Source organism: Cucurbita moschata, unplaced genomic scaffold (assembly GCF_002738365.1).
Source record: "Cucurbita moschata cultivar Rifu unplaced genomic scaffold, Cmos_1.0 Cmo_Scf00006, whole genome shotgun sequence".
NCBI classification, from domain to species: Eukaryota; Viridiplantae; Streptophyta; class Magnoliopsida; order Cucurbitales; family Cucurbitaceae; genus Cucurbita; species Cucurbita moschata.
The window spans coordinates 4,819,637-4,842,728 of record NW_019268522.1 but is presented as its reverse complement, the minus strand read 5'-3'; the positions used below and the strand labels follow the sequence as shown (position 1 = coordinate 4,842,728).

The 23,092-nt window shown below is 36.4% G+C and overlaps 2 protein-coding genes across 2 annotated transcripts; one reads left to right on the top strand and one right to left on the bottom strand.

Annotated features, from left to right (window-relative positions):
* Positions 1 to 1,716: 1,716 nt before the first annotated feature.
* Positions 1,717 to 4,279, bottom strand: LOC111443881. Its single transcript, XM_023081711.1, has 3 exons — positions 4,030 to 4,279; positions 3,837 to 3,940; positions 1,717 to 2,071 (listed from the first exon to the last, which is right to left on the bottom strand). Exons 1-3 carry the CDS (start codon positions 4,185 to 4,187, stop codon positions 2,040 to 2,042), a joined length of 294 nt encoding a protein of 97 aa, XP_022937479.1. The 5' UTR covers positions 4,188 to 4,279; the 3' UTR covers positions 1,717 to 2,039.
* Positions 4,280 to 14,080: 9,801 nt separating this feature from the next.
* Positions 14,081 to 22,593, top strand: LOC111444386 (nucleobase-ascorbate transporter 12-like). Its single transcript, XM_023082475.1, has 10 exons — positions 14,081 to 14,711; positions 14,802 to 14,899; positions 14,995 to 15,165; positions 16,209 to 16,309; positions 16,382 to 16,517; positions 16,630 to 16,680; positions 16,766 to 17,053; positions 19,423 to 19,657; positions 20,925 to 21,211; positions 21,969 to 22,593. The coding sequence occupies exons 1-10, from the start codon at positions 14,234 to 14,236 to the stop codon at positions 22,188 to 22,190; spliced, it is 2,067 nt and encodes a 688-aa protein (XP_022938243.1). The 5' UTR covers positions 14,081 to 14,233; the 3' UTR covers positions 22,191 to 22,593.
* Positions 22,594 to 23,092: the final 499 nt, after the last annotated feature.

Genomic DNA, 23,092 nt, shown 5'->3' with positions numbered 1-23,092 from the left:
TAAAGGAGAAGAACACCCAGACTGACGACGTCAAGGAGAACAGACGCCATTACCCTCCTATTAACAATATGAACGATTATATTTAAAAAAAAAAAAAATTGTAAAGTAAACTCTTGAAAGCATCAAAAGAATGTTAATAACATGCAAGAATAAAAAAATTGGACTTGGACTTGTGAAAATTAAAATACTCATAAAAAATATTTGAAACAATAAATAACAATTTGAATATTTTAAATAACTTTAAAATCTTTTTATTAACCATAACCTTTTGTATATTTTATTTCTAAGTGTTTACGCCACTCAATTTAATGTTTATATATATATATATTTTAAATGAAGAAGTTTCCTTTCATCAACAATTAAATGATAATTCTTTAAAGTCAATCAAATTGGTCTCTTTAATCAAATAAAATCAACGGAGAACATAAGGTATTTATAAAATCGGTAAAATAATTTTATTTAATAAATTCGACCCAAGAAAATGACACTTAAAATTCCAATATCATTATTTTCTCTCTTTCTCAGTCTAAAAATTGAACTTTGAACTTGTAACGAATTAACTTAAAGTCGCATTCCAATAATTCCGTGCAAATGGGTATTCAACCATTTTAAATTGTCGTGGTCAACTCAATTTTGATGCTATCTAATTGAAAATGTCTACGAGGAAGACAGGAATGGAGAAGCGTTCTCCATACCCGTTCTTCCCTCCTATTTCAATTCTTATTTCCATGGAAAATTTTCTATACTTAATAAATTAAATATCGAGAAACTATCTAAATTAAATTTCAACTGAGCTTAATTATGAGTCCAATTAAGCTTGTAAATTAAATATTTTTTCTTCAAATAATCGTGTTGGAATGACTTAGGTATTTCACCCATTAGTAAAAGAAACCAAACAATCCAACTTTTATTATTATTATTATTATTATTAATAAAAAGAATACGTTAAAGCAATAGACAATGGCAATTGAATTCAGACCAAGAAAAAAGGGGGAAAAGGATTATTTTAATAATTATTTTTAATTTTGTAATGTTTTGTAATTAAAATGCTTTCTAGGTGACATTAACAATGGCTGAATTTCATCAAGCCTTCAGAATTTCTTCTCTGATTGTCTTTCCTTCCAGAATGGTAAACAGATTATTGAAAAACATTGAAAATATATTATATAATTATTTGAAAGTAGAATCACGAGAGTTTGAAAATATATTATATGACACACCATACAAATTATACATCTATATTATTTGACACACCATACACTAATTATACATCCAACAATTTAAAAGTAGAATCACCGGAGTTTAAATTGTGTATAGTGTTGAAAATTCATTCAAGGTCTTAATTGATACAATTATAAATTTTTTGTTGTAATTGATTCATCCAACCCTACAAGACAATCGTAAAATCCTACAAAATCTCATTAGTAAGAAAACTCATGAGGTCGTACCAAAGTTTGAACTTGTAAGATCTCACATTGATTAGAGAGGGGAACCAAACATTCTAAGTGTGTGGAAATCTCTCCCTAACGTTTTAAAAACCTTGAGAGTAAGTCCGAAAGGGAAAACCCAACCCAAAGAGAACAATATCGGCTACAAGTGGGCTGAGGCAGTTACAGACTTGTTCTATCTAAGTCGATTACTTATTTGCCCAATAACCAGATAGAATCATTTAAATTTATTGTAATCTTGTGTATTGGGTATAAATCAACTGTTTAATTTCAACACATTTACATTCTAACTTTGAAATTAAGCCAGTCTCTATCTGAAAATAGTTGTATCACTAGCCTGGAAGGAAATTTGATCAATTATGGGGGTAATCACCCGGTGTTTAGAACAACACAATGATAAAACGAGGCCTACTAAGTTATACCAAAAATGGCTGCTTGATGTAACATAAATATACTTAATCGAGTAAAATCAACTAGAGGAACCAAAGAAACCATGTCTTCATACTCAACAGCTAAAGACGTTATGAAGTGATGATGCTGGCAATCTAATACACAAGAAGGAAACTGCTCATTTTCTATAAGCATTTGGTGCTAGATAGGGCTCAGATAGTTCACAAATCTACCTGTCATCAAGTTCGGGAAGATGTGTCAACGCATTGGCTTATACATATCTATCTCAGCAGATGTGCACCAAAAAATTTAAGTCAATAACTGATATACTGAAGCAAGGAACCATGGTCAAAATCACACTATTAAATAACATTTACAAGATTTATAAGTAATTCAGAACTGTAACCATGTAGCAGAAAGTTAAGGGCATGGTGATACTTCATTAGTATGTCTATCTATTTCCCTCTTTTGAAATTCGTCGATTTTATTCTGAGATGCCATTCCAAAAACATTAACGTAGCTATTCTCAGGTCAAATAATAGTCCCATTCTTTGAATTTCTAAAAAAGAAATGCTGTGGTAAAGGGAACTTCAACACGTACTATATTCAAGAGAAGCAATAATAGAGTGAGGCATGTCATGGCAGCTAAAGACTTTCACTAGCTTCCTGAATCTAATATTCAAACATATAGAAGTATCATCGTAACAAATTAGTTTTAAGCAAGCTTGTGTTTTTGCACCTGACTCTAGTGATCAATAACTTTTTTTTAATAAGAAGTGATCGAAACTTCAATCCTAATGAAATTGGCTCATTTCCTTGGTCGGCTAATTACAAGGATGAACACGAACAAGCATACTCAACAAAGCTGCTTCTTCGTTTCCAACCTTAATGGTTGGTTCTTAACAAGGAAGGGGACAGAAGGGAATAATTTCTCTGGAATTGCATTTTCACTTGTTTCCAATTACATAACTTCACCCAAAACTTGCAGCCTTTATCAGGCATCTCATCCAAATTCTGAGGTTGTTTGGAAGGAGACTTCTTTCAAGTTCAGTTCAAATGAAAGAACGAACAGCAAGTAATTTTTGTGAAATTTGATTCGGAGTCAAATTTGCTAGAAATGAGTTAATATGAACATTGACTGACGGAAGAAACTATTTTATTGCATCAATTATCTAAAGGATTTACTCCCAAGAGAGCCATCAGAAAAAGACTGAGCTCAGTACTCAACATAATCGTGCAGACGTCCTTCAAGGGGCCAAAGAGATGAAGAACATGAGGTTCCATCAGACTGATAACATTGAAGTCATTAATTTTCATCAATTTAGAGAAGTCACACATAAGTAATCTATTTGAACCAACTTGCAGAGTTATTTTACAAGTCATAAAACAGGGAAACATTAAGGTCTCATGAAAATTGACCATTGTCCACTCTAAAGAACACCCTCTGATTTTATTCCTGACAATCATTCACCAGCATTGACCACTTTCCTCTCGTTTGGTCCACATTCAGTACATGATAAACATTACGCAAGGCATAATTTCTATCACATCCAGGATGCTGAACATGATCATGGTTACATTGTAGACAGTACACTCTAATCCAGATAGCTCCTCACTTCCGATCACAAAATGAACAGTGCATCTTACTTTCTATAATCGAGATCGTTCGCCATTTTGATAGGAAGTAGTAAAATAGAAATTGAAAATACTCTTGTGCGATTGTAGCTTTTCTTATCATTCTGTATCCTAAAATATACTCAATACCAAATAATGAAATTCAGCGTTTCAGCTAACTGAACGGTGGTATGGTAGTATGGAAGTCGATTTTAATTGGCTAGCAATCTAGGCCTAAATTTTTTTGGCTGCATGAATATACATTCCGAGGAACTATTTCTATAACTTAATATAGTTAACTAGTACTAAAATTCAATGTGACTGAAATCAACTGGAAAAATAAAACAGCAATGATTAGGAAGCAAGAAACAGAAGAGGACTAACCTTGTACGGAGGCGCTAGCTTCGGCGGGCAGCTCAGAAACAAGGCAAGCGGAGGCAATTGCGCTATGAATAGGTCGAAGAGAGCTCAATTCTCGTCGCAACAACCTAAAAAATCGCATCAGAATGAAATTAAGAGGAAAAAAAAAAAAGTAACATCAAAACAAGAAGATGAATCTAAAGAAGCAAGCAGCAACCTTAGAGAGTGAGGGGAGATTGAAATTCTTCGAGATACGAAACTTGAGCGCACCGAAGGAAGCACCGATGAAACGGAAACATTTCTAGCGGCGGAACCGGTGGATATTCTAGAAATTGCTCGAAGACACGACGATCTGAGCGCAACTGAAGCTGCCATTCCCGATTGAATTCTGTGAACTACGAACCCTAAAACCTCCCCAAAATCCCCCGTCACTGGAAAAGAAGTTGAAACAAAATTGGGGGTTTCGGATATTGATTTTCAGAAGGAAAGCCCATGGATTGAAGTTGGGCCTCCACTAGTAAAATGAGATTCAGAATATAATTTTTTTTTTTCCATATATTTTAATTTCATTAAATTTTAACATAATTCAACAAAAATTAATTTCGAGTTGATCGAACACTAAATAAATCAAAACCAATCTCGTTTCGTTTCATGGAGTCAAGAAAGTTCGTTTTTCTGTAGTACTAAGTTGGTTTCCACGTGCTTAAACTCGAGTTAAACACTCAACTATGTTCACTTACAGAAGGATCGTGGTTTTAGTTTAGATTTTCTTTCATTAACAGAGGGTTCGACATTCAGAGAGTTTACCTTATATTCTACTACGGGACTAGTTTTTCTTATACAAACTATGCTTCTAAACCTAATGGATAAGAGGAATGTGATCGGGCCTATCATATTAACATGGTTATCAAAAAGGAATCCGACCATTTTCTAAAAATTGCTTTAGCATCGCTCTTTTGATCTTCCTTTATTATATCGTACATTGGATGAAGAGATTTTTTTTTTTTTTTTTTTTTTTTTGTCGAAACCAGCAACACGGTCGGTTGTTGTTAACTGTGTTGCTCAACCATATTCTCTATAAAATCAATCTATCATTTTTCTTATCCCAACTCTTTCTCTTTCGAGGCGACAATAACTAAAGAGGTGGAATTAGTTTTTACACTTATGAGTGCTTATCCTTTGATTTGTATGGGTGAGACTCGCTTTTGTACTCGATTCAATAATTCTATCAATTTCATTTTTAAATTGTTTAAAAATTATGTTATTTTTATTGTGAAACGTCGATTCCTTTGATCCAAGTAACTAGAATAATGAACTAAGCGCTTCTATCCTATTCTATCCTATTTGGTTTTTGCTACCTTTTTAAAACTATACTACTTTCCACCCATAGTCTTGTTCTTGGTTTGGTGCATGCTAAAAAGGGTAAAGATAGTCTTCTGGTTGTTGTGTACATATTTAATAAAATGACTCATTTTATTGCATGTAACAGAACCTATGATGCAAAACATATTATTGACCGTAAGGGAATAATAAGGAGAGTATTATGAGGTAAATTGAGTACCAAATTGTTGTTTTCAACACATTAATAGCCTTAAAGTTATTGTTTTTAAGAATATTAATCCTTGGGAGGAATGTTTATCATCGGTAGAATTTGCATATAATAGAACAATTCATAGTACCACTCATTGTTCTCCTTTCGAAGTTGTTTATGGATTTAATCCACTTACGACTCTTGACTTGTTTCCTATTTCTTCTTCCTTCTAATATTTTTGTGAGTGAAGTAGCCAAAAGTAAGACAAAGTTTGATCAAAACATTGCACAAAAAGGTGAAGGAGAGAATTGAGAAACAAAATTCTAAGGTTGCTTCAAGAATTAACAAAGGACGGAAGGAATTCATTTTTCAACCCGGTGACTGCGTTTGGATACATTTTCCCAAGAAGCGATTTTCATCTCAAAAGAAGACAAAGTTACATCCCGGAGGCGATGACCCTTACCAAATTCTTGAAAGAATTAATAACAATGCCTATAAAATTGATCTTACAGGAGATTTTTTGGTACATTCTATTTTCAATGTTGCTGACTTGATTCCAACGTAGGTGATGATTTTCCTGATTCGAGAACGAATCCTTTTAAACAGGGAGAAGATGTTAAGATCATGGTGTTCCAAATGTTTCAACATGACCAATTACACGATCCAAGAGCAAGAAGATTCAACAAGTATTCACACTTCATCTACAAAATTGGATAGACTCGATTCAACCTCCATTTCATGTATTACAAACGGATTCGATTGATGAAGGACCATCCTTATGTCCTATAAATAGGCCTTATTAAAATCTTAAGTTATAGAAAGATGTTTGCATCTTTAAATATTTTTAAGGAACTTTGAGTCATTTTTACCATTTTACCCCTAATTCTTGGTTTAGAATCTAAATATGTTACAATTACTTTGAAACTTTACATAATTCTTGATCATCATGAAATGACGTCTGTTATAAAATTTCATAGCATTTGGAGGTCATTTGAATATTAAATCGAAGGTAAATCGTCATAGGGGTATTTTGGTCATTTTCACTATTTCTTGGTTTAGCCATTTATCATTATCCAATGGCTACCATATATACCCTTAAAATATCGTATTCTTCTCAACTTTAAAATTTTATGGCAATAGTGTTTAACAGGTTATCTTAACGTTACTTAAATTTCAAGTAACTTGCTCGGTTTAGAGCCTTAACTCATGGTTCTTAGCCAAATGTTTTCATGATCCCCTAGTTCTTTACTTAACTTAAGGTTTATCTTGAATTTCAAATGACTCACGTAAGTATTTCTTAACTAAAAGTATAAATTAGCTACTTACCTCATCGTTGGCATTCAGGTTCTTGGTTCTTGAGCTTCCAATATCCGAATTACTCTAAATTTTCTGAGTCTAGTTTCTGGAACTATAAAGAATTTCTTTAGAATTGATATGGTTTGAATATAATATTTTAAAAAATGAGGGAGAATCAAGTTTAGGGCTGACGAGGCTAGTTCAATTGAACCGCACACATCATCATCTTCCCCAAAACATGGGAAGAAGACTTGATGGCTATTACCAAACCCTTCTGAAACTTGGCTTTTGCAGGCTCGTACTTAGTTGTTTGGCCTCGATTTCTACATGGAACTTAAAAATGGTGAATCAAGGAAGAGCTAACGATTAGTTTCACACCTTCTCATGGTCTATAACCTAAGTTATAAGTTGTTGAATGTCGTCGAAAAACATAACTCTCGCCAGAGTTGAAAAAAAAATATTGGTTGGGATGTTCTCGGCATATTCAACTCCCGATTTCTTCATAGAACGTCTTCCTTATCTTCATAGAACTTCCTTATCTCCATGTTGAGTTTGCATGAATGTTTAGATTATTTTTTGTGCTTTAAATGATCAATAAGAATATCCCTCTAATAAAGCATACATGAGAGAACCAAATTAAGATTACAACGCTAGAGCTAGAGTAGTTTTCATATTGACCTAGGTCAGTACGTTTCCACTAAATACCCTAGGATCGTAAGTGGATATCAAAGTACTAGACCTAAGTGCACCTAGAGATTAGATTAGCCTTGAGAAACAGCATAGACGAGGAGATAACATCAATCAATCACCGGGAGCATAGATCACAATAGTCCATTCTCCTTTTTAACGCAACATAAAACATTAAAAATAGAATTCATTTCAAAATTCCATCCTAGGTGTATTTTGGTAATTTCATACATCTTACCTAGCTTACTAAGTATTTTTATACTTGCCACTTTTCCCACTTTTTCTTTCAAATGTTCACTAATTGTTGGTCGAGGTGGGAAAGCATTTGATAATTACATATTCACAGAGGGGGTCGTCCCGAGGTGTCAATATGTCTATGTATTTTAGATCTTTTATATTTTGTTTGTAAATTTATTAGCATCGAATTGTAACCAGATTTCGTTTTATTTTTAACTGTGATGTTGTTGACTTTAAACTGCGCAAAGTTTTACCATACTTTTATTTTATTTACTTTTGTATTTGTCTTTTTCGTCACGGTTCGAGATTCGAACCCTTGAAAATCATGTCATGACACTCTTATTGTCATAAGGTTTTATGTAGGATATTGTGAACTTCGATTCGATGATGCCTAAAACTTATGCCCAAAGGTCTCGTAATCTTGAAATAGTAGGTACTTAACACAGAAGGACCATATTCAAGAAATAACCTTAAGAGTTTATAGAATATGGATAAGGTTGGATGACTTGTACTTACAACATTATTGATATGACCTACCGTATAGTTATTACAAATGATTTAATCCAAATTGTTCGAGTGGAACCCATTGAATAGAATATCTAGTTTGTACAAGATTGAATCACAAAATTGATATGACCTACCGTATAGATTAGTATGATTTGCATGTCTTATGTGATAATCATACTCTATTAGAACTCGTTACATGATTGTGTGGCACTTACTTTCGTCTTCGAGTAAATCAACCAACAATTAGAATTTAGGTTGTCGTTGACATAAGCGACGTATAATCAAACTGCTGGTCCTACTCTCGAGAAAAAGTTTTAGGAAACGAGAAGGGAGAGTTTTAAAAAAACATTTGGAAATCGATTTTAAGAAAGTAATGTTACAAGCTAGCAAAAAGAATAAGTATCAACTACCCTAAATTTTACCTATTTAACCTAAGGTCATTAATATACATTTAACATATTATTTAATGCGGAAATACCTTAAGGGACTCTTCTTATAAATGCAAAATTAACCTTGTGCCTCATTTATTACCTCGAAATGTCTTATACTAATCTATATTTTATTAAATATAATTACAACTAACCTATATGTTATACTATTAAATACGAATATAATTCAATCTATACTAACATATATTATTAATGCAAATACAATTCATTCTATACGAACCTACACTATTTATGCAAATACAATTCAATCTATACTATTAAATTTGAAATGCAAATCTATCATATGCATGTGCCACAGTCACGGGATTTTCAATTCTTTTGTCGACCCCACAGGGGCGCCTTGTCTTTTTCTGAAAATGTAGTAGCACGAAGCTTAAGTATTTTAAGAATACTTAGTAAGCGACCCCTATCAAGTTGATGCAACAAAAACATGTGAATGCAATGACGGGACTTATCATATCAGTTTATTTTTCTATGGTACTATCCTAACGGGTAGTTTGAATTTGTACCATATACTCTACACACAGCCCATACATGCGCGTATGAACTCACCAGTTAGTTCGCACACCACTAGGCCCCTTTCTTTGTCGGGCGAGCATACTCTGGAGCTCTTTATGCCGGACACCTGTTAGAATTAGTAACCATCACGACAGCATTATGTAAAACATAATGATAGTTCTCCTGCCTATTAGTGTACGCGTCCGTACCCTCGTGATGGAATAGGGGTATCCCCAATGCATGAGGTCCCAATATTTTTCCATTTTCAACATTATTAAATATAACCCTGCTATCATCTTTCATTTATATCATATCATTTCTCAGTTCTCATATCATGCATAATTCTAAGAGTGTTTATATTTCATGTCATTCATATCACGTTGTATACATACAATTTATGAGACATAACATAACATTTCACGCTTTTAACATAACATTTCATGACATGCGATACATATAATAATTATCTCAATGGTCACATAAAACAATCTAAGCATAACATATCACGTCACATTATATCGCACACCAATTCAGTACAAAACAACATATGTTCACATTGCATATACTTACGTATTAAATCATAACAGTCTAAACATACAATTTAGGACACGTGCAAAACTATGTGCACGTGCCAATATACAACATACAATTTACATAACCTACGACAGTAGGGCCACTTACTTGGTAGGCCTTAGCCGACGTACTCCCTAATAATTTATACGTAAGCTCCTAGCTCATTGTACGCATCCTACGCTATCATCGTGGTTGGTTCCTATTTGATCATTCAACACCTTTTGTTATTATTTCACAAACATAAACATATTCCAACTTAAAATTGTGAAATACGACCTTAAAATGACCTATTTTTACCTTAAACGAGGTCGAAATCAGGTCCGAGAGGGTCGGAATGGTGCCGAAAGGGTTGAAAATGGGTTCTCGAGCCCAGAAGCCGTCGCCGGAGCCAAGAGGACCTTTTGATAAGGCAACCCTAATCCTCAGCCCAACGATCCAAGATTTTGTTCAAGCAAGAACTATTTGAATCAAAGAAATTAATACCTCCCTATACATAATTCTGATAAGGCTAGAATTAGATTACCTATTACTCTTAGGATCAAAGATCTAGAAGCAAGATTTGGAACCATGTTCTAAATTGAGTCACTTCACAATCGAACTCAATCAAGACTTGATTGAATAGCTCGGATGCAATCTATCACAAGAATTGTTTGAAACTTAGAAATGACAAAAATGATGCTCGGATTTATGAGGGCGTCTTACCTTGAGAGATCAATTTCATTCATCACAAATCTCATTTTTACATGATAATTTGTGGGTATTTATAGTCTCTACAAAAGAAGTTAGCCATGATTTAATCTCAATCCCCATAAATCTCACAAAAGACGAAGTTAATCTCAATCCCCTTAAATGAGACTAAGTCAATTTGACCATTACAAACTTTATGAAATTAAAAATAATAAATAAATTATTCTAACAACTCATGAAATGATGCTTGCAACTTCATCAGCTACTTAACCGTGCAAATATTCACTTCTGAAGTTCCAAATGGTCATTTCTCAATCGAATCAGCTTGTAACACATGAAATGATGGTTGAACTGAGTATATCCAATTTTGTAGATGAAGAATGAATGCTTGTTGAATTTTCTTGGCCTTGGATCATGTGATAGGTCCGACTGGAACATTTGAAATATTGTGATCCTTATCATCTTCCACCTCTTCAAAAGGATTCGTCATCGAATAAAAAAAATCATCACCTTGCTTATATTTAATGACATAGGCAAATGTTTCAATAAACTTCACCCACTTTGCATGCCTACGGTTCAGTTTGCTTTGACCCTTAAAATACTTCAAACTTTCATGATAGAGTGGATCACAAATTCTCTAGGCCAATTCTCTAAGCCATAAGTAGTGTTACCACACCTGCAATGTGCTAACTAAAGCAAACAATTCTTTATCATGGGTAGGATAGTTGAATTCTTTATCATGGGTAGGACAGTTGAATGCTGCCCCATTTAGTTTTTCACTAAAATAGTTTTCCATCTTGCATCTAATCAGCACCTATGCCCAAACCACTTACATCATACTCAATTTCAAAAGTTTTATTCAAAATTAGGCAAGACAAGCCGTGATACATTGGTAATTTGTTTTATCAAAATGAGGCAAGACAAGTAATGATGCATTGGTTAATTTCTTCTCAAGCTCATTGAATGCATTATCTTACATATCTCCTCATTTAAAGACAACATTCTTTTTCATTAAGTTATCCAATGGTGCAGCTATGGTGCTAAAATCTTTTATAAATTTCCTATAGAACCTAGCTAACCCATGAAAACTATGAACTCCACTTGTAGTTTTTTTTGGGGTTGGTCAATCCCTAATTGCTTTGACTTTCTCTTCATCTACTTCTATTCCATTTTTATCAACTATAAAGCCAAGAAAGTTAAAACTACACTACACTTATTAAAGTTAGCACAAAGTTTCATTTTCTAAGCGTAATCAAAACTGACTTAACATGTTCCACATGCTCATGCAAAGTCTTGAATAAATTAAAATATCATCAAAATATACAACAACGTGCTTTCCTAAATATTCTCAAAACGTGATTTATTAAGCATATAAATGTACTAGGAGCATTAGCTAATCCAAAAGGCATAACAAGTCATTCATACCATCCAAACTTAGTTTTGAAAGCTATTTTTCATTCATCTCCTACATGCATTCTAATTTGATGATATCTAGATTTCAAATCAATTTTTGTAAATAGACATGAACCATGCAATTCATCAAGCATATCATCTAGCTTAGGAATAAGATGTCGATACTTTATGGTGATTTTGTTGATGGCTTTACAATCCACACACATGCGCCATAATCTTCAGCCTAATGATCCAAGTTTTTGTTGAAGCAAGAACCCTTAAAGTATTCTAACAACTCATGAAATGATGCTTACAACTTCATCCGCTACTTCAACCGTGCAAATATTCACTTTTGAAGCTCCAGATAGTCCTTCCTCAATCGAATCAGCTTGTAACACATGAAATGATGGTTGAACCGAGCCTATCCAATTTTGTAGATAAAGAATGAATGCTTGTTGAATTTTCTTGGCCTTGGATCGTGTAATAGGTCTAGTTAAAACATTTGGAACACTGTGGATTGACAACTTAGTAGGAAGAATTGATAACTAGACAGTTTTCTTTATATTATATTTTGAAGTATTTTAATCTTGTCCAGTGTAGACATGATTTTGGCAATTGATATAACATAAATTGTAAAGACATCACTAATATCAAAACAAGTAAAAAGGATTTGGAACGGAGATGTGGCCACATGCAACACGTCTTAGACAAGCATGAAACATAAATGATAAAGACATCACTAACATAAAAACAAGTAAAAGGGATTTGGAACGGATATGTGGCCACATGCAACACGTTTTAGACAAGCATGACTAAAAAATCTAGCACGCGGCTACAGACAACACAGTTTAGACAAACATTACCTAACCACCCTACTCTTAATAAATTTATAGAGGTGAAGTGAAGTTATGGGTGAAATGTAAATAAATTAATTTTAGGGGCATTTGCATTAATAAATGTGTGCGAGATTGACCACGGACTTCATTTATTTAATATTTTTGTACGATTTGTTTCCTTATTTAATGTGCAAAATGAATTTAAAAAAAAAAAACTTACCCTAAAATTTTACTTCATTAAATGAAGTTATAATTAAAATGGAGTTCTAAATTTGACCCTATTTCTTTCAATTTTGTATTAATTCCCTATAATTAATAAATTAAATGCAAATAAAAATATTAATTTTATTTTTTTGTGAGATGTAAAAAAAAAAATTGTAAAAAATAAAAATTACAATATTTATTGGCTTGAATTTTATTAGTAGAAATTCAAGTCTAAACCCACCTTACTAAGAAGATAAAAATTGAATTTATTATTTAATTTCTTTTTAAAATTTAAAATTTATAGACTAAATTAAAAGTACTTAAAAATTCAAAAGGAAAGAAAAGGACAGTTTTAGAGAGAGAAAAATAAATAAATAAATAAATAAATCGAAACGTTATCCATAGAAAAAAGTCCTGTCTCTGTCCATGAGAATCTGGCGCATATATATATATATATATTTTTTTTTTAATTAATAAAAAAACTAAGTAAAATAAAATAAATTTTAATTTATTTTTTATATTTGGTTTAATTTTTAATTAAATAAATTATCATACCATAAATATGCTCTTGCTTGTCTCTAGTAGTCGATCGAGTTTCTTCGTCACTCTCCCACTTAATGATTAATGATTAAGGTAAGTTGCTGCAACCCCTTAACACTTGTTCATCTTTTCTTCTACGAAAATCCCGAGGTTTCCTCCTCTCTCCCTCATTCTATACATTCCTCTTTCTTTCACCTCTAGTATAAAAACGATTGCAATAATTATGTCTAATATTAGGACTGCACAACAACACACACTCGATCTAGATGAAGAACACGAAAAAGATGAAAGAAAAAAATTCAAAGAAAAATATTGGCTAGAGGTTGATATTGATGACTTATGATATGCATAGTTATAAAAAATATCGAGAATACATAAAATACATTCTCAAAAGAACTACGTACTGTACTAAGGATATTTAGTACTAAATTATAACTTACTATATATATTATATTTGATCCTTCTAGTTTACGCAAATACATTGTATCCATTTAATGTTCTTTCCATATCTTTATAATTTATTTGATGAGTATAAATGGAGAATTTCGCTACCATTATTTAGGTGGGGTGATTTTAGCAAATATTATCGTACAAGAATATATGTGAGATCCCACGTCCGTGGGGAGAACGAAAGGAATAGCTAAAAGAGGAGAATATGTAAAACTGTGGGCGTGGACGATTACGATATATGTAGAGTTCAGTTTACTGTAGATAACTTTACCGTACACATCTAAATTAAACGGGAAAAAGACGGAGCACACAAAATAAGATTTGAAAGAAAATAAATAAATAAATAAACAAAAACAAACGCGGTTTTTGTGAGTTGTCTCTGCTTGGCGTTTCCTTCACTGAGTGGTAGAAGAGTAGCTAAGCTGAAGAACACGAAGTTACAGAGGCAGAGCTCCATTTCTAGCATTCTTCTCTGCTCGATCTTCTTCCATTTCAAGCTATATGCCACTCTAGTTCTCCACTTCCTTCCCTCAAATGTCTACTTCCGACCCCAAATCCCGCACCCGTCCCGCACCGGACCCATCCTCAATGCCTCCTTCTTCTTGGGCCAAACGCACCGGCTTTCGTCCCAACTTCTCCGGCGAGACCAATCCCTCTGATTCCGCCCACATCGCTCTTCCGCCCAGGCCCAAGGACCCCGACGCCCATCCGGATCTCGAAGCTGGACGCCCTCGGGGCACTTCTGCGGTTAATGGAGACCCCACCGGTGCCAAGGCGCCTTCTCCACAGCCTCAGCCGCCGTTGGAAAAAGATCAGCCGGTGAAGAGGAGGAAGGATTCTGATGGGTTACCCAAGGGTTCTGGACCTGCTCAGAATGGTCATGCTCTGCCTCCGCCTCCTCCTTCCGAACCGCCGAACCAACCTCGGCGGCTGCCACAGACCGGCGATGATGATGGATTTGTGGCTAGACATTCGCACATGAAGTACGAGCTCAGAGATACGCCTGGTCTTGGTGAGTTTTTCACTAAAGAACACTCTATATTAGTTATATTGTAGGCTTTGCAAGTGACACGATATGTGTTTGTTGGTGCTCAAATTTCAGTACCGATTGGTGTATATGGATTGCAGCATTATATTTCTATGTTGGGTTCATTGGTTCTTATCCCGCTTGTTATAGTTCCTGCTATGGGTGGCACTCACGTAAGTAGCTTAATGTTACTTGTATGCAACTTTTTCACTATTTTTGGTTTGGAATTTGCAAAGTTCTTGAACTGATTGAAGTTAGTGGCGTATAGGAGGACACTTCAAATGTGGTATCCACGGTGCTCTTTGTGTCGGGCATTACTACTCTTTTGCATACGTCTTTTGGCTCAAGATTACCGTTGATACAAGGTCCATCACTTGTTTTCCTCGCTCCAGCATTAGCAATTATCAATTCCACAGAGTTTCAAGGACTTAACGGGAACGTATGCTTCTCCTTTCCTCTGTTTTCTTTTTTATTGAACTATGGGAATTAGCAACTCTCTCTTCTCCACTCAGATGTATTGTTATCTGTCATTGCTGTTAGAAGAGATTATGTAACAGCCCATGCCCTCCGCTAGTAGATATTGTCCGTTTTGACTCGTTATGTATGGCCGTTAGCCTCATGGTTTTAAAACGTGTCTTCTAGGGAGAGGTTTCCACACCCTTGTAAGGAATGCATCGTTCTCCTCTCCAACCAATGTGGGATCTCACAATCCATCTCCTTTGGAGGTTCAATATCCTCATTGGCACACTATCCAGTGCTTGACTCTGATACCATTTGTAACAGCTCAAACCTACCGTAGGTAGATATTGTCTGTTTTGACCCGTTACGTATGGCCGTCAGCCTCACGGTTTTAAAACGCGTTTACTTGGGAGAGGTTTCCATACCCTTGTAAGGAATGTTTCGTTCTCCTCTCAAACCGATGTGGGATCTCACAATCCACCTCTTTTGGGTGTCCAATGTACTCGCTGGCACACTTAGGTCTGATACCATTTGTAACAGCCTAAGCCCACTGCTAGTAGATATTGTCCCCTTTGACCCATTACGTATCGCCGTCAGCCTCATAGTTTTAAAATGCGTCTACTAGGGAGAGATTTCCACACCCTTGTAAGGAATGCATTGTGAGATCCTACATTGGTTGGAAAGGAAACCGAATTATTCCTTACAAGGGTGTGGAAACCTCTACCTCGTAGATACGTTTTAAAGCCATGAGACTAACAACAATACGTAATGGGCCAAAGCGGACAATATTTACTAGCCAGGCTTGGGCTATTATAGATGTTCGAACCACAAAAAAAATTGAACCAGTACCTTATTATAGTCAAAGTAATTGAAAGTCCTAGCTTCCTACTAGACTTATTTTTCTTAGCTATGAATGTGACATCTATTTCATTGAGTAAACTAAATAATGTAATAAATTCATTCTAAGTCTCTCCCAATGCGTTTAATCTTTTTACTCGTCCTAAATCCGAAAAATCCTTACAGAATTTTAAGCATATAATGAAGGAGTTACAAGGAGCAATTATCATAGCTTCAGCTTTTCAAGCATTACTTGGATACAGTGGATTAATGTCACTACTTTTGAGGTATAATGTTCTTAACTCTTAAAAACTCTGTTCCCACATTACACTACCAAGTAATTGATTTATATATTTCAGGTTGATCCATCCTGTAGTCGTGGCCCCGACCATTGCTGCTGTTGGACTGTCATTTTATAGTTATGGTTTTCCAGTAGTAGGCGCTTGTCTCGAGATTGGTGTCGTGCAGATACTTTTGGCTATCATATTTTCTCTTGTACGTTCATCTACAAAAAATAGTGACAAAAATTATGCTATATTACTTGTCCTGTCACTTTTTTCTGTTTAATTCCGAACAAATTACTAACACACGTTCATGGATTCCGCAGTATCTCCGAAAGATATCAATTCTCGGCCATCGTATTTTTCTAATATATGCAGTAAGCTGCTAGTTTCCTTGTATCCTTCTTAAGGTTGTCTTTGAACATGCATGTTATTGATTATGATCTTATATTTCATTGCTAGGTTCCACTTGGAATTGTTATCACGTGGGCGTTGGCGTTTTTGCTCACAGAAGCTGGAGTTTATAGTTACAAAGGTTGTGATACAAATGTTCCTTCCTCAAATATAATATCTGATCACTGCAGAAAACATGTTTCAAGGATGAAGCATTGTAGAGTTGATACTTCTTATGCGCTAAAATCTTCACCATGGTTTAGATTTCCTTATCCGTTGCAGTGGGGCACCCCTGTCTTCCACTGGAAAACAGCAATTGTTATGTGTGTCGTGTCGGTCATCTCGTCTGTGGATTCGGTGAGTAGTCTCGTGTTTCTAGTTTTCTTCTTTAGATCTTCATTGTTCTGATAATCTTTCTCGCATCACATTTCTTTTTGGTTAGATATGGTTATGTAGATATATATGTATACATGTTCATACTATGTGAGATCTCACATTAGTTGGGGAGGAGAACAAAACATTCTTTATAAGAGTGTGGAAACCTCTTTCTAGCAGACACATTTTAAAAACCTTGAGGGGAAGCCTGAAAGAGAAAACCCAAAGAGAACAATATCTGCTAGCGGTGGACTTGGGCTTGAGCTGTTACAAATGGTATCAGAGCTAGACACTGGGCGATGTGCCAGCAAGGAGGCTGAGCTTTGAAGGTGGGTGGATACAAGACGGTGTGTCAGCAAGGACGTTGGGCCCAGGGGTGGATTGGGGGGGGGTCCCATATCAATTGGAGAAGGGAATGAGTGCTAGTGAGGACGTTGGGCCTGAAGGGGGTGGATTGTGAGATTCCACATTAGTTGGGGAGGAGAACGAAGCATTCTTTATAAGGGTATTGAAACCTCTCCTTAGTAGACACGTTTTAAAAACCTTGAGGGGAAGCCTGAAAGAGAAAACTCAAAGAGGACAATATCTGCTAGCGGTGGGTTTGGGCTGTTACAAATGGTATTAGAGCCAGACATCGAGCGATGTGCCAGCAAGGAGGTTGAACCCTGAAGGGGGTGGACACAAAGCAGTGTGCCAGCAAGGACGTTGGGCTCGGGGGTGGATTGGAGGGTCCCACATCGATTGGAGAAGGGAACGAGTACCAACGAGGAAGCTGGGCTTAAGGGGGGTGGATTGTGAGATCCCACATCGGTTGAGGAGGAGAACAAAACATAATTTATAAGGATGTGGAAACCTCTTCCTAGCAGACGCGTTTTAAAAACCTTGAGGGGAAGTCCGAAAGGAAAAGCCAAAAGAGGACAATATCTGCTAGCGGTGGACTTGGAGTGTTACATATTATGTATTAAAGATGAGTTTGGAAATGCCGGAAGCTTGTATAAGGAATAAGAATGTCCTTGGAAATGCCGGAAGCTTGTATAAGGAATAAGAATGTCCATTTCTCCATATTAGGCACGACCTCGATATCCCAACAACTTTTTCTTCCAAACCTTCATAGCAGAAGGATCCCAGCTTCATAAGGTCATAGGCACCATTTCTTTTCGTCTTTTTGTAGTGAATTTTGGCAGCCTATGTTGGGAATGCGACTAACTTCTCACCTTAACTTGGTTAGAAAAGAGGAAGATCATGAATATATAATTGAGAGACATCTCCATTAGTACAAGGCCTTTCGGACGAAACCAAAAGGAAAAACCCAGTTGGTTTGTGTCTAAAGTGGAGACTATCATACCATTGTGGACATATGTGGAGGATTCGTTGTCCTTAACCATTTGTATCAAACCAATGCTTAATAGTTAGCTGTATTGTTAAAATCTTTTGGTGCCAAACAAAGGTATGGTGAGCCTAAACAACATAGGCTTAGTGGAGATCCGCGGTTGAGCTCTATCATATCTCACCAACAATCGACCACCAAAGCATCTTTTTTAGTTGAAACCACACATAAGTCGGGAAAAGAACTAGGCAAAAGTTCTGCAGTGGCACTTGACAGACCAGCAAGACTCGTTTTGGCTTACTCCACTAACATTCTACAGACCCCGTGGATTCTATTTTGATTCCTTACCACCAAGGATTCCCCTATCCTCGCTGTAGGAACATACTGAGGCTAAAGTAGTTGCCGTCTTTATCTTTGAGTAAGTTGCTATTGAGCTCAGCCCTTGGTAACATACTACAGAATCATAAGAATCATATCCTGAGGACTAAAGAGGCTGCCTTGGAAGGGAAGTGTCTGGGTTTCCTTGACGAGTCAGAGGAAATGCGGGTGTGCATCCGATGATCCATTCAACTTACTAGCCACACACACATATATATATTATATTATATTATGTAGTCTGCTTCTTATTAAAATAATATAGTTAATCGTTAGGAAAATGAAGTAAACAAAATGAACAATATAATTCTCAGATACCTTAGATTAGCTATACTATGTTTTTAATTAGTCTGATAAAAAGTGTTTAATAAGTCTAGAATGGTTATAGTCTGTGCGTTTTTTTTCCCTTCTCGGGTCCATAGATCATCAAATCATTTCGAACAACGCCACGCTACTTGGATCGTGAAACTTATCTATAAAACAGCATCATTGCCCTTATTTCATTATTTCTGTTACTTAGATTATATGCTTGTACAGATCTAAATAACATGTATATTCATTACTCATGTTTATATGTATAATTGTTTATCAATGTTATAGTTCATCTAGTTTCTTAATCACAACTCTAATTTATTATTGAACCACTCAGGTTGGTTCGTACCATGCTGCGTCATTGTTGGTGGCATCCCGACCCCCATCACCGGGTATTCTTAGTCGAGGAATTGGACTGGAAGGTCTTTCTAGCATTTTGGCTGGTCTATGGGGTACAGGAACCGGTTCTACGACGCTTACCGAGAATGTTCATACTATAGCTGTTACGAAAATGGGAAGCCGAAGAGCAGTTGAATTGGGTGCATGCATTTTGATAGTATTATCTCTTGTAGGTGAGTAACTTCAAATCGTGTGCATGCGTTTTTGTATTCTTTTTTACCAGGAATAAATTTGAACTTAGGATCCAGTTCTCTCAGGATGTTTGAAATGCTCCTTACCTCGAGACCTTGAGTGAAAGCAAAGTTGAAGAAACCATGGTGGAAATGTTCTCGAAGTGTCGAAAAGTTCCTCTCTTTTAGTTTTCGTAAAAGAATTCGCTGTACGTCTAGTCCTTCGGCTGTTTCTGTAATAGCCCAAACCCACCGCTAACAGATATTGTCCTTTTTGAGCTTTCCCATTCAGGCTTCCCTTCAAGGTTTTTAAACCGCTTCTTTTAGGGAGAGGTTTTCACACCCTTGTAAACAATGTTTTGTTCTCCTCTCCAACCGATGTATTGTGAGATCCCATATCGATTGGGAAGGAGAACGAAGCATTTTTTATAAGAGTGTCGAAACCTCTTCCTAGCAGACGTGTTTTAAAATCTTGAAGAGATGTTCAAAAGGGAAAGCCCAAAGATGACAATATTTGTTGGTGGTGGGCTTAAGCTGTTACAAATGGTATAGAGCTAGACATTGGACGCTGTGCCAATGAGGAGGCTGAGCCCCAAGGGGGGTGGACATGAAGCGGTGTGCCAGCAAGGACACTGGGCCCTGAAGGGGGGTGGGATTGGGGGGTCCTACAAAGGTTGGAGAAGGAAACGAGTGTCAGCGAGGACGCTAGGCCCTGAAGGGGGGTGAATTGTGAGATCCCCCACATCGCTTGGAGAGGAGAACGAAACATTCTTTATAAGGGTGTGGAAACCTCTCCCTAGCATATACGTTTTAAAAACTTTGAGGGGAAGCCTGAAAGGGAAAGCCCAAAGAGGACAATATCTACTGGCAGTGGGCATGGTCATGGGTCATTATGGGTCATTACAGTTTCTTTGCCATTTTTAATAGAATCATTCTTGGTTTCATTAAAACAATATAGACATTCACTCTTTGGTTCGGACGGGTTGAGTCACCATGGTCTCTACAAGGAGCTTTAGCAGATTGGTGTCCACATCAAGAGGATTTGGTTAGTTTATGGGTAAGTTTAGAATACTCATTTTTTATAATATAGTATCTCAACTTAAGGTAGGCATCTAGCTCCCTTCAAAAACCTGGGCTGCTGCCTTATCACCCATACTTCATTCTTTAAGCATTTCATCACATTATGACATCCTGAAGTCAATTTCTATGAATCTGTGATATCTTTGAGCTCTGTTTTTGTTCCATTTTGAGTAGCAGTTTGGCGTTGCAGGTAAAGTTGGGGGCCTTATTGCTTCCATTCCCGACGTCATGGTTGCTGCTCTTCTTTGCTTCATGTGGGCAATGCTTACGGCACTCGGCTTGTCAAATCTTCGGTATAGCGAAGCAGGAAGCTCCCGGAACATTATCATTGTCGGATTATCATTATTCTTCTCGCTTTCGATACCAGCCTACTTTCAACAGTACGGTATCTCCCCAGGCTCCAACTTGTCTGTTCCAAGTTATTTCCAGCCATATATTGTGGCTTCTCATGGACCTTTCAACAGTAAATCTGGAGGGGTATGTCTCTCTCGATACCTCAATCCTCTTATGTTATGTTAATGTGATATCCCACATTGGTTGGGGAGGAGAACGAAACACCCTTTATAAGGTGTGGAAACCTATCCCTAGCAGACACGTTTTAAAGCCTTGAGGAGAAGCCCGAAAGGGAAAGCCTAAAGAGGACAATATCTGCTAGCGGTGGGCTTGGGCCGTTACAAATGGTATTATATTTGGTGGGGATCTCACATCGATTAGAGAAAGGAACGAGTGTCAGCGTCCTCGCTGGGCCCTGAAGGGGGGTGGATTGAGAATCCCACATTGGTCGGGGAGGAGAACAAAACACCCTTTATAAGGGTGTGGAAACCTTTCCCTAGCAGGTGGCTTTTAAAGCTTTGAGTGGAAGCCCGAAAGGGAAAGTGCCCAAAAGGGAAAGTCCAGAGAGGATAATATCTGCTAGCGGTGGGGCTTGGGGTGTGGAAACTTTTCCCTAGTAGGCGGCTTTTAAAGCCTTGAGTGGAAGTCCAAAAGGGAAAGCCCAGAGAGGACAATATCTGCTAGCGGTGGGCTTGGACGGTTACGGTTAATGAAAATAGCCTACACATTTTTACCTTTTTGGTGCCATTATTGAGATACACTTTCGTTTTCTCGTTCGTCCTTGTGCATTTTCCCTTTTAGCTGAACTCTTCGTGTTTTGGTTGCGAATGGATTGTGCTCGATCATTAACAAACATCTTAGCTTTATTTATCGTGTTTGATCCTCTATTCCTGTTGTGCAGCTGAATTTCATTCTCAACACATTATTCTCGTTACACATGGTGATCGCATTCTTAGTCGCCATCATCCTTGATAACACTGTGCCCGGCAGTCGACAGGAACCTGGTGTATATGTGTGGTCTGATCCTGAGGCTGCAAGGAGGGAGCCTGCTGTTACCAAAGACTACGAGCTTCCATTCCGGGTTGGTCGAGTTTTCAGATGGGTGAAATGGGTTGGATTCTAAATGACCAATATTTGTTACATATCGCTTGTCATTCAGATAGCAGCACCAATGGTGGTGTGTTGTGCATTCTGATTCCAAATGTAAGTTCCTACAACCCTCCACAAGGGAATAGGTCCTCTTCGTTGTGTTCGGGGGGCTCGGTGGGTGCGTTTTCTTACACGAAACGCGTTAGCGGAATAGATTTGTACATTTTTTTGAGAATCCAGAATGATCTGGCTGTGTTGTAATTTAGTTTTGGGAGTTCATCCAGGTGAGGTCAGGTTAGGTCAGGTCTTGTATATTTTTCTTCTTCCCATTTATTTATTAGCTTTGTTCTTTTTATTGGGATTTTGAGTTTCGATTCTTATTATTTGTCAGAACTGAATATTATGGTTTATAAGGAACTTCGACCTTAGCTTTATCTTATATTATTTTATCAATAACGACTCGACGTTTTATAATCCTTAGCGGACTTGGGTTCGATATCCTATGCTATAGACCGAGCATAAAAATAAAAACATGCCACATTTTAAAAAAACTACCAAGTTTTGTACGGAAACAAGGCATCCAAATGAACCTTAAATGGTTCAAAACTAGTCAATTTTCATATGCATAGGTGAACAATTGTCTCGAGTAAAAATCGCAGCACAATGGTATACGACTCCTATGCATATAGATAGGTGATTGCTATGAGACTATATCTCAAAGAGGGTATACAATCTCCGTGCATATATTATAAGTAAGTCTCCAAGGCCATGTCGTATAGTCGAATGTAATTCTACAATTTTCATACATACAGATACATTATTGTGTTACGTTCTAATGTAACTCTCAGACACGTAAATAGAGAATTACTATAATTCTGATGCATTGAGATAAGTAATTGTCTCAAGTTTTCATACATTTGAAAGGTCTTATAACAT

Coding starts and splice junctions, on each gene's coding strand:
- LOC111443881 (XM_023081711.1), bottom strand. CDS start 4,187: ATGGCAGCTTCAGTTGCGCTCAGATCGTCGTGTCTTCGAGCAATTTCT. Junction 3,941..4,029: donor ATCTCCCCTCACTCTCTAAG/GTTGCTGCTTGC, acceptor GCGATTTTTTAG/GTTGTTGCGACGAGAATTGA. Junction 2,072..3,836: donor AGCTAGCGCCTCCGTACAAG/GTTAGTCCTCTT, acceptor ACTTGATGACAG/GTAGATTTGTGAACTATCTG.
- LOC111444386 (XM_023082475.1), top strand. CDS start 14,234: ATGTCTACTTCCGACCCCAAATCCCGCACCCGTCCCGCACCGGACCCA. Junction 14,900..14,994: donor CTGCTATGGGTGGCACTCAC/GTAAGTAGCTTA, acceptor AGTGGCGTATAG/GAGGACACTTCAAATGTGGT. Junction 16,681..16,765: donor GTATTTTTCTAATATATGCA/GTAAGCTGCTAG, acceptor TTTCATTGCTAG/GTTCCACTTGGAATTGTTAT.